The sequence below is a fragment of the Chlamydotis macqueenii genome, chromosome 2 (genome assembly GCF_036417535.1).
Source record: "Chlamydotis macqueenii isolate bChlMac1 chromosome 2, bChlMac1.mat, whole genome shotgun sequence".
Lineage (NCBI taxonomy): Eukaryota > Metazoa > Chordata > Aves > Otidiformes > Otididae > Chlamydotis > Chlamydotis macqueenii.
Window position 1 is genome coordinate 139,531,080 of NC_141557.1, and position 13,529 is coordinate 139,544,608.

Sequence of the window (13,529 nt, forward strand, 5' to 3'; positions counted from 1 at the left end):
TCTGCCCATCGCTTTCCTTCATAAAGAGAGCGGGAGCTTGATCCACAGCGGAAGACTGACCTGGTGTGGTCGGAGCAGCAACCGAAGTTCAACCTGGCTCAGAGCTGCAAACAATGAACCCGGCTTTAAAAACTAGCGCTCGTTTTAAAAGCTGTGATTTCCAAAATCTCCTATTAGTCACGAACTCGAAACACTATTAAGCCCTAAAAAGAAATATTCCTCTGGCAGTTGCACCAGCTCCAAGGCTGGACTTTCCCACAGGTCTCTCAGCTGCTGCTACTCAAACACTCGGGCCCGATTCTGCAATCCTTTGTTCAAGCACCAGTCCGAGGGGGTGAAAGTTGGCCGGAGAAAATCGCATGAGATCAGATCTTGTGATAGGGTAAAAAAAATCCACTTTCCATGAAAAGAACCTTGTTTTCAAACACATTCCACCAGGTGAGCAGCTCTTTCAGCTCTTCTGCATTGCATATAAGATGAGGCTTTTTTTTTTTACCCCAGCCCCAAGAGCGGGGGCTCACAGCCCCCACGCTGCCTGCACCACCTTCTCTGCACGCACCGCTGCAAGAGAGGAGGGGAATCCTTCTCTTACTGAAACAGCTACTCAGTGAATAGCATTATCTAAGAGATAAGCCAGGAAATATTTAATAAATATATTACCCATTGTATCAAAATAAATATCATTTATAAAACATTCATTGTCTTTTGCTCGTCATCATCATACAGTGTATATACACGTGCCCAGTACAGATGAGATTTACAAAGGCTTGCCTGAATTCTTCCCCTTAACGCATTCTCCCACTTACAGTAATCATTGCATAAAATGCATAAGAACATAATGCAGCTTCATGGCACAGGCATACACGAAAGACGGAATTAAAGATCTTGTGAGAGTACAAAAAGTCTTCAGATAGGAGGAATGGCTTTAGGTAGGTCTTAAAGTGGCACTTGCTCCAATTCAGCTCCGCAGCATTTTAGAACTGGAGCCAATGTTCAATTGAGAACTCAAAATTACTTAACCAAATAATAGAACATATAAAAGCAAGCTGACTTTTTGGAAAAAAAAACGTTTAATAGTACAGTAATAGTTGTAGTATCGTCCAGTAAAGGTGTATTGTAAAAATGTTCTGAATATTAATTTACCTCAGGTAACTTTAGAGTTGTAAATACTTGCATTATAGTGAGGTAGACAGTCAAAAAAAAAAGTTCTTTTCTCCATTATTAGCACAGAATTTAAATCTTGGAATAATATCTTAAGGAAACGATAATGTTAAGTAAGGATGAAATATTTGATTAATGCTTAATTCTGTACAACTCAAATATAAACTTTTAAAAATATTAGAAATTATAACATTTTGAGTGCATATAATGTTTTGTACATTAAAAAAAAGAAATGCATGTTGTTCATCTCCATTTTGCACTTTTCAGTCTGTTTAAATAAACAAATATTTACAACTTTTGTATGAACAACAGTGCATCCAAAGCAAAATGTGCATTTTAAATTATTGCTCCTGGTCGAGTCTATTAGCATTTTATATTATTATTCTCTTCTCTTTTTTTTTTATTTTTTTTCCATCAGTTTGTAGCTTTGCGAAACCAGATAAGCCAACAATTCGAGAAATCAGCTGGGAAAAGCCTGAAACTACGAACATACCAGTTATGCTAAAAAAGGGCTGGGCACGCTGTGAAGTGCACTTTCCTTAGGTGAAGCCGCAGCTGAGACCAAAAATGGGAAAGAAACAGAAATCTAACACAAAACGCCTCTTCCAGCACAACATTTGTGTGTAACACTGCTGGGGGGTTGCGAGGGCTGCAGAGCTGGAGCAGCCTGGAGACCGGGATGGGGCATCGTTGCGCTGCTCTGAAATCTGAAGGACTTTCCTGTCCAGTCCACCCGGGTTGTGCTTGCTGTAACACTTCGCTCTTCACAGTTTTTCACTGCTCTGTTGAAATAAAGCCTAGCTCGTCATTACAATCTTGAGCAATTTTTTTTTTTCCTTTTCTCCTTTTTTTTTTTTTCCTCTGGGGCGGGAGGGTCGTAGGCTATTTCTGGCTGGTAATCTGGCAGGAATGTGGAAGGGAGAGGGCAGAAGGGAGCAACTTCAGCGAGAGGGATCAGCCGGCTCCCCGACTCATTCTTCGCCCGCTCCCTAAATCTCCGTCACCTTCAGCGGGCGGGAGGCGACCCGGCGGAGAAAATCCCGCGGGTTCGGGGCGCGAAGGGAAGCGGGGAAGGGGCCTCGCCGCCTGCCCCGCCCGCTCGCCCTTTCCCGCCCGAGCCCCCGCTCCCGCCGCCGCCCCCCCGCCCTTGGCCCGGGCCGCGCTCCGGGCGGGCGTGGGGCCGGTCCCCGCTCGCCGCCGCTTTTCCGCCGGGGGCTCGGCCCGGCCGCTACCTGCAGCCGCAGGACTCCACCACCATGTCCTCGTACTGCTTGTAGACCACGTTGTTGCCCGCGTCGATGTAGAGGATGCTGATGGGAGTCAGCTTGGTGGGGACACAGCAGCTGGGCGGCGTGGAGCCGGGGTCCATGGAGTTCATGAGGGTCTGGATGATGGCGTGGTTTGTGGGCTCCAGGTGGGAGCGCAGCGGGAAGTCGCAGACCCCCTCGCAGTGGTGGGCCTCGTACTCCAGGGGGGCGATGATCCAGTCGTCCCAGCCTAGCTCCTTGAAGTTGACGTGCAGCGGCTTCTTGCTGCAGCGCAGCCGCGACTTCTTGCCGAGCCGCTTGCCGCGCTGGCTGGCGAAGGCCGTGCGCCGCTGGCGCCGGGGCGGCGGGCGGCGGCGGGCGGCGGGGCGCGGCGGCGGCGGGGCGGGGGTCGGGGTCGGGGTCGGGCCCAGCTCGGCGCGCAGCTCCCCGAGGAGGCTTCGCCGCCTGGCCCGGGTGAAGACCACCAGCAGACCCCTTTCTCGCGGCGGCCGCGCCCGGCGCCCAAAGCCCAGGCCCCGCAGGTCCAGCCAGGGCGGCGGCGGCGGCCCGCGGCCCGCTGAGGCCCGCAGCTCCAGGCACAGCCGCTTCCAGGGCCGCTGCTCCCGCAGGCCCTGCCGCACGTCGAAGACCTCCCAGCCGGCGGCCGGGGCCGCCCGCAGGTCCAGGGGCCGGGAGTCCAGCGGCCGCGGCGAGAAGCAGGGGAAGAGCTGCATCTGCAGCGGGGCGGCGGGCAGCGGGCGGCGGCGGGCCGGGGGTGGCCGGCGGAAGAGGCGCAGCTCAGCCCCCACCAGCTCCTCCGCCTCGGAGAGGGTCGACACATCAAACACGTAGCGCTGCCGCCTCAGGGGAGCGGGCGGGAGATCGTCTGCAAGATTAGGGAAAAAAAAAAAATCATCATCATAATTACGGTCGGTTGAGCTCAGGGGGGATCTGCCGAGAGGTCTCTGGGGAGGGGAGGGGGCGGGCAGGGCCGGCGGCTGCACGGCCAGGGACGCTCGCCCCCGCCTTGCCCCCGCCTCACCCCCGCCCCTGGCCAGGGCCGCCCCCGGGCCGCGACCAGGGGCTCCGCTGGGAGCGAGAAGGGAGGGCGGGGGGGGGAGGAGGAAGAAGAGGAGAAGGAGGAGGAAAAGGAGAAGGAGAAAAAAGAAAAGAGAGGAGGAGGAGGAAGAAGAGAGGAGGAGGAGGAAGAAGAAGAGAGGAGAGAGGAAAGAAGAAGACATATGGAAGGACCCCACACCAGACAGGAGCCCGCTGTCCCGCACCAGAAGCAGCCCCTGCTCCGTGCACATCCCCTGCCCGTCATTCCCGCCAGCGATGTGGGCCTGGCAGTGTCTGTGTGCTCAGGTACGTAAGGCACACATATAGACAAGTAGACACATATATATTCTCCTTCCAGGGAAAAACCTAGACTTCTTTCTTGACACACTGGTGTACGAAGCGCAGTGCAGAAAACAAACCAAATTCCCCTGAGCTGCTTTCCAATAAAATTGGAACCAGCAAATACAAGAAATTCCCAAAGGTCCTGGGTTTCCCCAGAAGCCAGTAAAGCTTGTGTAGATTTCAATAGTAAAAGTGTCACTGCAGCCCCTCGCTGCTTTCCCAAGCTCAGCCTGCTCCGGAGGTAGAAACGGAGACAGAAGAGAGAGACAGCCCCCTGTAATTTATTGATATCGGAGGTCATTGCGGTTCCTAATCAGTGTATTTCACAACCTCGGCTCTACCTGACAGGTCTGGGGGGAGGTCCTGGGGGGGTTCAGGAGGGACCACGGGGTGATTTATGCAAACCGAGACCCCCCAGACGCTCCACGGTGATGTAAAAAATCAGCGCGGATTAACGCGCAGTTAATCAGCGCGGATTAGCACACTCCAAAATCGCCCTGCGCTGCTGCATGTTGCCCCGGGCGCCGAGAGAGAGACGGCAGTGTGAACGGCGAGCCCACTCCGGGCCACACGAGTCCAGGGCGGAGCCTGCCCGCCCTCCCTTCGTCCTACTCCGCGAGAACTCGCCGTGGGAGGCCCACGCCGCACCCACGGCGACATCCCCACCGCATCCCTGTCGGGCACCACACACCTGCCCTGGCCCCGGGGCGGAGCCGGCAGGGGAGTCTGCCAAAAAAAAAAAAAACAAACCCACCCCACACACAGCCCGAAAAATGTCGTCACAGTCCCCCGGTGACGACACCGGCTTCTCTGTCTATTTGCTGGGAAGAAAAGTTAAATGCGGGGGTCGGGGTAGGGGAGGGCTGAGTGATGGGAGGAGGGGCTGGCAGCTCAGAGGGGCTCAGGGGCCATTGCGCCTTGTTCAAGGGGGTCCCGGGCAGATCTGGGATCTTCAGACAGAAGCGGATGTGCATCTCCCGGGTGCCCTTCCTCCTCCTCCTTCTTCTCGCTTTTGGCTTTCCCCTAACCCAGCGTCTCTCAGGTGCCCGAGTATCCGACGCGGCTCAGACGGGGCTCTCGGGAGCTGCCTCCCGCCTTCCTGCGACGGCTCCAGCGACCCGCGAGGAAAACAGATCAGCGCCGCTGCCCCTACCCCCGGATTTAGGCTATGGGCAGAGCTAGGCCTGGGCACAGCTCCGCTTTTAAGCCACTCCCTGTCGCCCTGGGGTGGAGGTGGGGGGAGCGCTGCCTCCTGCCCGCTGCCCCTCCGGAGCAAACACCCACCAGCTTCTCTCCATCCTGCTCCTGGCCGGTGCCCCCTCCTTGGGGGTCCCCGCATGCATGCTGGGGTGCAGGAGCTGGGCTTTCGGGGGAAAAGAGGGCAGCCCTTTCCCCCACCCACCCCCGGGACCCCCCAAGCAGGGGGGTGACTACGGTCCCGTCGGGGGCGACAGCCGGGCCAGTACAGGTTATGCGGGGGCTGAAGCGGCGAGTTCCCCGCTGCTGAAAGCGGTTTGTGAAAAGGGTCTGCAAACCGCTGCGGCTGGCGACACTGCACGGCCGGCGACACGGGTGGGAAAAAGGCGTCCCCGGGCGAGCGGGTCCCCCCGCCGAGCTCCGGCAGCACCGGCTCCGCGCCGGAAAACTCCCGCTGGTTCCCGCAGCTGCCGGCTCACGCTCCTCTCCCCGAAAGGCTGCCGGTTGTTTCAGACAAGCAGCTTCGAATCCGATCAGATAAATCGCTTTTTTATTCGCCTTTCTCACCTCCTAATGCCAGATGAACGCACAACCCTAACCCAGCGCTGGCTCCCTCCCAGGGCGGCAGAGGGGGTGGGAAAACCGGCGGAGGGCGGGGAGGGGAAACCGGTACCTCCGGAGCCTCCCCAAACCGGAGAGAGAAGGCTCTGCTCTGGGGACCCTTTGTTCCAGCGAAACTGCCGCCTTCCCCGCGCACAAAGAACGACGGCGTGGGGACACCCCACCGACTCCCTCACCCCCCCGTGAGGAGCACACACGGACCGGGGCTCATCCTCGAAACCCACGGAGCGGCTGGGGTGAAACCCGGGCTTTCCAACATCCAGCTCGAGAGCTGACTGGTTTTGGGTTTTGGGGGGGGATTTTAGTTTGTTTGTTTGTTTGTTTGTTTCCTCAGGCCGGCCGAGGCTGTCGTTATCGTTAATCCCGTTACCGAAATATTTGGAGAGAGAGGCAAAACCATCTCGCATCCAGCTGGGATGGGGAAAGCAGAAAACGCACCGAGGAGGTGCGTTTATATTTCTAACCTTCACTTAGACCAATGTTAGTTCCGCAGTAAGTATTAGTTTTATTTCGACTCTCCGTTGTTTTGGTTTTTTTTTTTTTTTCTCGGGCGAAAAGAAAACACTGGGAGCGGGAAGGAGGGAATAAATCTGGAATGTAAGCGTGTGTCGGGGGTGGGGGACGACAGCAGCCCGAAGTTCCCAGGCAGCGCCGTCCCTGTGCCCCCCAGGCGGGCCGGGGCCGGTGGGGGGGCTGCCCCGGACCCCCCCCCGCCCCCCGCCTTTTTGTCGTCTCCGAGGTGAAACGAGTGAGCGGGTTCCTCTCCCTTTTCTCACCTCGAAGCCAGCATCCCGGGCTTTGAGGCGAGCCGGGGGTTAACGACAGCTCCGCAAAGTTTTCCCTTTTTCATGGCAGATCAGGTACCGGGCTGCCGGCCAACTCATCAGGGCTCAGATGTGAACTTTTACATCACTGCAAATTACACCCAAACCACACTCCAGAAGAATTTTCCCCTTTCCCAAATTCTCTTTCGAGCAGTATTTAAACTCGCAAACCAAAAGCACATTTGCAGTTGAAAGACCCTTCGCAGGCGCTCGCTCAGCAATCATCTGGAAATTAAAACCTCTGTCCCCCGCAACGGCGACGACCTGCCCGCACCTTGTCCTTGCGGAATCGCAGGGCTGACAGGTATCGCTTTGGGAGCGTTACCCGAGCTTGGGAGCACGGGGCTGACTCTTCATGTGCGGTATTTCTCCGGGGCTCCATCTCGCATCTCCCAGCGCCTGGTTTGTGGGGTTTTTCTGTTTTTTTTTTTTCTTTAAATGTTGGGTTTTAAAAAAAAAAAAAAAGAAATACACTGAGAGATTAGATTTAAACGTTTCGTTCCCTTCGCTATCGAGTGACCAGTACAGACCACACCTTCCTCGGACGAATTCCCAGCCCTGCCAAAACCCCAGCGAACTGCTGGAGTGGCTGTTTCCAGGTTTTGGGTTTTTTTTTCAATTTTTTTTTTTCTTTTTATGTCCCCGGAGCGAGGAGGCACCTGGCTGCGCTGCACCTTTGCTATCGTCGCTTTACTGTACCTGCTCCGGGAAGGCTGCCTACCCTTGCCCAGCTCCCCTTCCCCGCCCCCCCCCCACTGCCGCCCCCCGCCGCCTTCCCGGTTCCCAGGAGCGACGCTCGGCCCACGGGCGCGGAGGGATCCCCGCAACGCCCGCGGGGCATCCCGGGGATGCGCCGAGGCGGAGAGGGGCTTCCTTGGAGGGCTTCTACCTGCTGTGACGGGCGTGAACCGAGTTCCTTTCCCTTTTCCCCGTTTGCGGCGATTTCGCTACCCGAAATCCTCCGACCATGGAGAAATCCATTCCTCCCAAATTATCCATGTTGAGAAAATCAGACCGAATATTCCCAGCTCTCGGAGCTGAGAAACGGAGCGAGGGGATGTTTTGGAGGGTATTTCCGAGCGATGCCTGTAGAAGCGCCGGGATACGGCAACGACCTGGCCGCGACGAGCGAGGGCTGAAACCTCCCCTTTCGCTCCCAAACCAGGCGTCAAGCACGGAAGGGCTCCCAACCTCACTTCCAGCCTGCCCCGAAATCGCAAGGAAAAGAGCATTTCTCCTATCGGCTGCTTTTTTTTTTTTTTTTTTTTCTATAGGACTACGAAGCGAGGAGGAAAAATGAGGGCGAGGCGCCCGGCTGCCGTGCCCAGCGCCGGGCTGGCCCCGAACTGAGCCAGGTTTTCTCCCGAAAACTCAACCAAACAAAACAATCCCGAAGCGGAGAGCTCGGTCCTACCGTCCTCAAAAAAAAAAAAAAAAAAGAAAGAAAGAAAGAAAGAAAGAAAAGAAAAAAAAGAATTTTAAAAAGTTAAATTAAACGCAGTCTCCTAGCAAGCCCCGGATTGCTTCTGGATTTAAAAATTTTAAAAATTTTAAAAATCAGAATCGGGTCCGAAATGAGCCACTGGAACGGCTTCTCAGGCTTCGCTCCTTCTCGTCCCCTCACGGCGCTTGCGGGCTGCGCTTTCCCCAGACCGCTCTCCCCGTCCCGCTGCGCTTCTGCGCGCAAACCTCCGCGCCCTCGCAAAATTAAAAAAAAACCCCAACAACAACAAAAAATACAAAACCAAAAAAAGCCCCAAACCCCCGGTTTTTGGGAGGGAGAGGCTAGCGGTGCGGCCGCGGCTTCCGAGGGGCCGCTCGACGCCCACGCCTCAGCCCCGCGCAGCGCTCCGCGTCCTCCCGCGGGGACCAAAAAAAATATCTAAAACCAACCAACCAACCAAAAAAAAAAAACCCACCCGAACCCTCAAACATCCCGCAGGGGTGGCCAGTGCGGAGGCGCGGCCCTCCCCTCCTCGCCCTCTCCCGCGCTTTGCCGGCTCCGCCGGCGCGGAGGCTCCGCTGGGGCGCTGGGTCGGTCCGCGGGCGCCCGGCGGGGATGGGCAGCGGCCACCGGCCGCCGCACTCCGGCCGTCTGGTCCGCATTAGCGTTTTTATAAGGGGCTCAGACAAACCGAATACAAGGTCACCAAATAATTAACAGTTGCGAATTCCCTCCTTCCCCATTAAAATACTTCCCTGCTTATATTTCATTTTCCCTCTGCCAACGACAACACCGCCCGGGCAAAGGCGCTGCACGGATTGCGCTGCACCGCAGCTTCCCGTCCACCCAGAAACCCGCTGTTTTGCATAAACACGTTGCGCTCGATGAGCTTCAAGTGGGATTTACGCCCTTTTCTTCCGCCCCACGCGCAGCCGGGCCGCTTCCAGCTTCCACACACGGGATCCCCAATTCCTCCTGCCCCCCCGCCCCGTCCTCACCCCCCTCCCGACCTGAACCGCTATGGGAAAACATCGACGGCCGGCCCCCCGCCCGCTTCTCAGCGGGAACACGATGCCGCACGAAGAAAAGGCGGAGAGAGGAAAGGGGACCTCGACCCTTTTGGGTTTCCCCATCCCTCAAGCGCGGAGCTCAGCGTTCCCGGTGCCAGGGCCCGGCCGCGGGCAGCTCCGCAGACGCGGGAGGAAAAGGCGAGAGGACCCGAAGCAGCCGGCCCCTGTGGCAGCCCCCTCCCACGGGAGACTACTTCCACAACGGCGCTCCCTCGCACTCTGGCTATTTCTTTTTTTGTTGTTGTTTTCGGTTTGTTCCGAGCCGTGCCGCGCTTCTTGCTGGCTGTGTATTTGCTTGTTTATAGCTCCCTTCTCCAGCTCCCTCCCGCTCTGTCTTCTTTTTTTTTCTTTCTTTCTTTTTTTTTTTTTTTTTCCCTGCCCCGGTGGAGTCCTTGCAGCTCCTAATTGTCCTGCCTTACTGTGGAGCTCCAATGCTGGGGGTCCTGAGGCCAGCGAGAGCACCATCTGCGTTTTAATGAGTTACTTCATGTGCCAACAGTAATTTTCCTACATTCAGCTAGGTCCTGTCTGATCTTGCGACCGTAACAAGGGGGAGCGAGTGGGGGGCGGGAGGGGGTAGAAAAGGGGGAATCGCCAACGCTTTCCCCAGCTTTCTGCACTGTACCCCAGGGAAAAAAAATACATATATATATATGTATAATGCGGTGGTGTGGCTTTCCTCCTCTCGAGCGAGGCTGAAAGCGATCTTATGAGCTTCAAGTGGGGAGGAAGGAAAGAAGAAGGGAAGAGGAGCGGCGGTCCGGTCGATGTCCGCACCGGAGCGCTGCGGGGACCGGCTGGACGCGGGGCGGCTGCAGCAGGCGGGAGCCCGCAGCCGGGCTGCCTTTCCCCCGGGAACGGTTTCCACGGACACGCAGGCACAGCAACCCACGCCGGGTGGGAAGGGAGTAAAAGCTGCTTGGCGCTCCTCTCCCCGCTGCAGCCGTGTGTGTGCGTCCCGCGTCCCGCATCCCAAACGCTGCGGTGAGGGGTGCCGTGCGGGATGCAGAGACGGCCACCGCCGTCTCCCACGGGAGCTACCGCTTAGGTGAAGAGCAGCCCATCTAATTGGGTCAATTTGGGCGACTATATTGTCTGCGGACGAATTGACAGAAACTTTCCTCCCCTTCCACACCCCCCCCCCCACCTCCCCTCCCCACTTTCTCTGAGCTGTGTTCATCAGCAGCACAGCTCCAGCTCGCCAATTAACTGGGCTAGGAGCCTACGGGGAGGTGGGCAGTAAAATAGCTACCACTTCAGAGGAACGGAAGCTCTCTTGAAGTTTTTTTCGTGGTGGTTTTTTTGGTTGTTTTTTTTTTTTTTTTGTTGGTTTTTTTTTTTTTTGGTGATGTGCCATTGGCTGGTCCGCTTCATTATGGGAGACCAGACAATATTTGATATGTTATGACATGAACACTCAATTAGATCACTGAGTTGAAATACTCCAATCAGCGGCTGGATGCTAAGCAACCCTCGGAAGGTCCAGCAGAAGGTCACAGCCTGTGACACATCAAATCAAAATCAATGGGGAAAAGTGAGGCTTTTCCTTAATCAAACCAGGACTTCTGTGAGCAAATCACTTCCCCCGGAGCAGAATCTCCCACGCAGCGAGATGAGCTAAATTTGGTAAATTAACTGGCTTTCTTCTGGTTATCACGAATAAGATGATCTTGAGCTCGGCTCTATTTCCCCGCCACTCGTGGAATTGGTACCCCGTTTCCTCTCCGGGAGGCAAAGAGGGCCAGACTTCCCAAACCGTATTTCTAGAAAGCGAGTCCTCTTCCCCCCATCTCCTTTATAACAGCGACGGAGAAAACAACCCCAAGGAGAAGGCGGAAAGCAAAAAAAAAACCCCGCGCCCCCCTCTCCCCTCGGAAAGGGCTGGGCGCTTCCGACCGAGGGTGGGACTCAACAAGAGGGCTTCCACGCACCCACCCGAGCCCCTCTCCGCGAGGGAAGACCCCCCGAGGGGACGGGGCAAGGGGTTGAGCAGTGGGTACCGGGGAAGGGGCTGGTTTGGATCCGGGCTGGTTTGGGGAGCGAGCGGCTCCTGTAGCTCCGTGCGGTTTTCCCGGCGCCGTGTTTTGCCCTAAAAGGACTGGGAAGCGGGGAGATCGGCCCCCGGCAGGTACACGAGCAGGGTCCCAGGGGGGTGGGGGTGAGGGACACGGACGGAGGGGAGGGTCTTCAAATCGGGGGAGGAGTAGGGGGGAGAAAGAAAGAATGCGCAGCCTTCATTACGAAAGCTTCCCCCGCGTACGAGGGATAAAACAACGAGAGAAAAGCAGAGCGGGGCCCCGGCCAGGGCTGTGGGTCGCGGAGGGGTCCCGGGACCCCCGCGGCACCGGTGCTGCCGGGGATGAATAGTGGGGGCAAGGCCTGGGGCCCTAACGGCCCCGGGCTCCGCCGCCCGCCCCGTCCCCCTACCCCGCTCCGCGGGGCCGCCGAGGGTCCCGGGGGGGTGGGTGAGGGCCAGCCCCGCACACACTAGGCTTACAGGGCGTCGGATGCGGGGCCGGGAGTTCCCTGGGCTTCGGGCTGCCCGCCTCCCGTAAGCGGAGCCGTCTGCGTCCCGGCCCCAGCGCTTCCAAACGGGGCTGGTGCTCTTCCAGGTAACCCCGATAAAGCGACCCCACGGGAGCGCAGCAAATGTTTGCCCTCGGTCGGTTTGAGCTCTCCATTCGCCTTACAGCCGCTCTGGTAAGAGCCATCCTTGCTCCAGGGACGGACCAGAAGACCGTTTGGTGGATTTTTTTTTTTTTTTTCCCCGAAGGTTGCATTCGCACCCAAAGTGCGCCTCCAAAGCCGGGGCGCGTTTCCCACCACCCCGTGACGATTCGGGGACGAACATGCATGTTTCTGGCACGCAGCGATTCACGGCTGCCACAGCCCGGGTTGAGCGCCGCGGGGCAGTTTGCTTGAAAATGAAACAAGGCGATCCACAATTTACAAAAAAATCCGCTTTTTTTTTTTTTTTTTTTTTTTTGCAATACCGAGCGTTGGGGCGGGGGGGGGGAGCGGGGAAACACCAGTGGTCGATGCAGCGCGTTCCCAGTGCCAGGGAAGGGGCGTCCGCAGCCCGAGGGGACGGTGAGGGGCGTGGGGTGGGGGGGGACCCCAGAACTTACCTCGTCCCCTGTCTACAAAGCTGGTGATGGTGTTCGCGGATTTGGAGGACTGAAAAAAGCTGGCGTTGATGCCCAGTTTCTCCGCGATGGAGTACGTCCTGAACAGAGACAGCATGTACTCGTGGGGTTCCGCCCGCGGGAGCGGCCGTCCCGCGGCGTGTCCCCCTTGCCGCGGGCGGTTATCCCGTGGGGACCGCGGCACCCTGCGGCCCCGTCCGTCCTTGGAGGGGGCGGCGGGGAGGGAAGCCGGCAGGCAGCAAGGTAAATCCCAGAGGAGGCCGGCGAGCAAGGCGGCGGAGAGCAGGGCCCGGTGCGCATTCATAGCGGGAGGAGGAAGAGGAGGGCGGCCCGACGTGCGGCTCCGGCGGCCCGGGGAGCGGCGCGGGGACTGCGCGGCGGCGCGGCGCGGAGCGGGGACTGCACCCGGGCGGGCTCGGCCCGCGGCAGCCCGCCCCGCCCCGCGGGTACCGCCCCGCCGTGGACCGCCCCGTGGGGGCACCCAGCCCGCCCCCGCGGGGCGGGACACCCCGCCGTCGGGGTCTGCGGGTGGGGGGCGAGGGACTTAGGGGGGTGCCTTTGCTCTCTTCTCGCCGTGGGCTCCACGCGGGATGCGAGGGCCGGGGAGAGATGCTGGGCGCCCGGCTGCCACCCTTGGGTGCTGCTTCTCATCAACCGATCTGCGCTTTGGGGCGTTCAGGTGCTTCTTGCGGTTTCGGGTGTGGGCAGGCTCCCGTGATGCTGATAGTCTCACTTGAGGCTCTCCACGTTCCCACGGCTATGTGCCTGCCGAGAGCTTGGAACATAGCAGGGGTCTCGCAAGAAGAAGAATTTGGCAGAAAGTGGGGTGTCTCGCCATGGGATGAACCAGGGCCCAGCCTTGGGGCAGGCCCTGCTGCCCATCAGAGAGGGAAGGGAAAGCAGAGGAGGAAAGAGCCAGAGAATGTTCTCCTCTCAAAATCTGCACAGCCACCAAGAGGGGACTGGCCTGAGAGGAGCATGGTGCTAGGTTGGGGCCAAGGAAAATGCAGCGGTGAGCAGGCAGCACCGGCAACATAAGTGGGGCAGCCTGGGACAGGCAGGAAAGCCTTCCCTCAGCGGGGCACGGATCCTCTGGTCATGCAGAAGGCAGCAGTGAAGCTGTCTTCTGCAAGAGGATTCACCCACCCTTTCTTATTTGGCATTTCAGAGGTGCATCCTCCAGTACACGACCAGTGTTGACTCTCCAGATGGTTTCATCCAACCACCCATCTAGGGTTCACGGCCATGGACAAAGCACGGCAACAAGCTTGCGTGACCCTACCTGTCCTACTGCCTCCTTGCTTCTTCCTGACCACCTCCTCATCCTTCTGCCTGAACCATAGCACTGCTGCTGCTGGCAGCCACAGGCCACCCTCCTCCACTTCCCCATGTTGCTTTCCTTTGCCTTGTACTGCACT

General features: G+C 57.9%; 1 protein-coding gene and 1 long non-coding RNA gene across 2 annotated transcripts; one reads left to right on the plus strand and one right to left on the minus strand.

The window, feature by feature from the left end:
• Positions 1–718: 718 nt before the first annotated feature.
• Positions 719–12,415, minus strand: GDF6 (growth differentiation factor 6). Its single transcript, XM_086742490.1, has 2 exons — positions 12,094–12,415; positions 719–3,294 (listed from the first exon to the last, which is right to left on the minus strand). The coding sequence occupies exons 1-2, from the start codon at positions 12,413–12,415 to the stop codon at positions 2,390–2,392; spliced, it is 1,227 nt and encodes a 408-aa protein (XP_086598616.1). The 3' UTR covers positions 719–2,389.
• LOC147601841 (uncharacterized) lies at positions 5,738–7,888 on the plus strand. The gene is made up of 3 exons (XR_015257874.1): positions 5,738–5,863; positions 5,962–6,119; positions 7,726–7,888. It is a non-coding gene; the product is annotated as an uncharacterized LOC147601841 (long non-coding RNA).
• Positions 12,416–13,529: the final 1,114 nt, after the last annotated feature.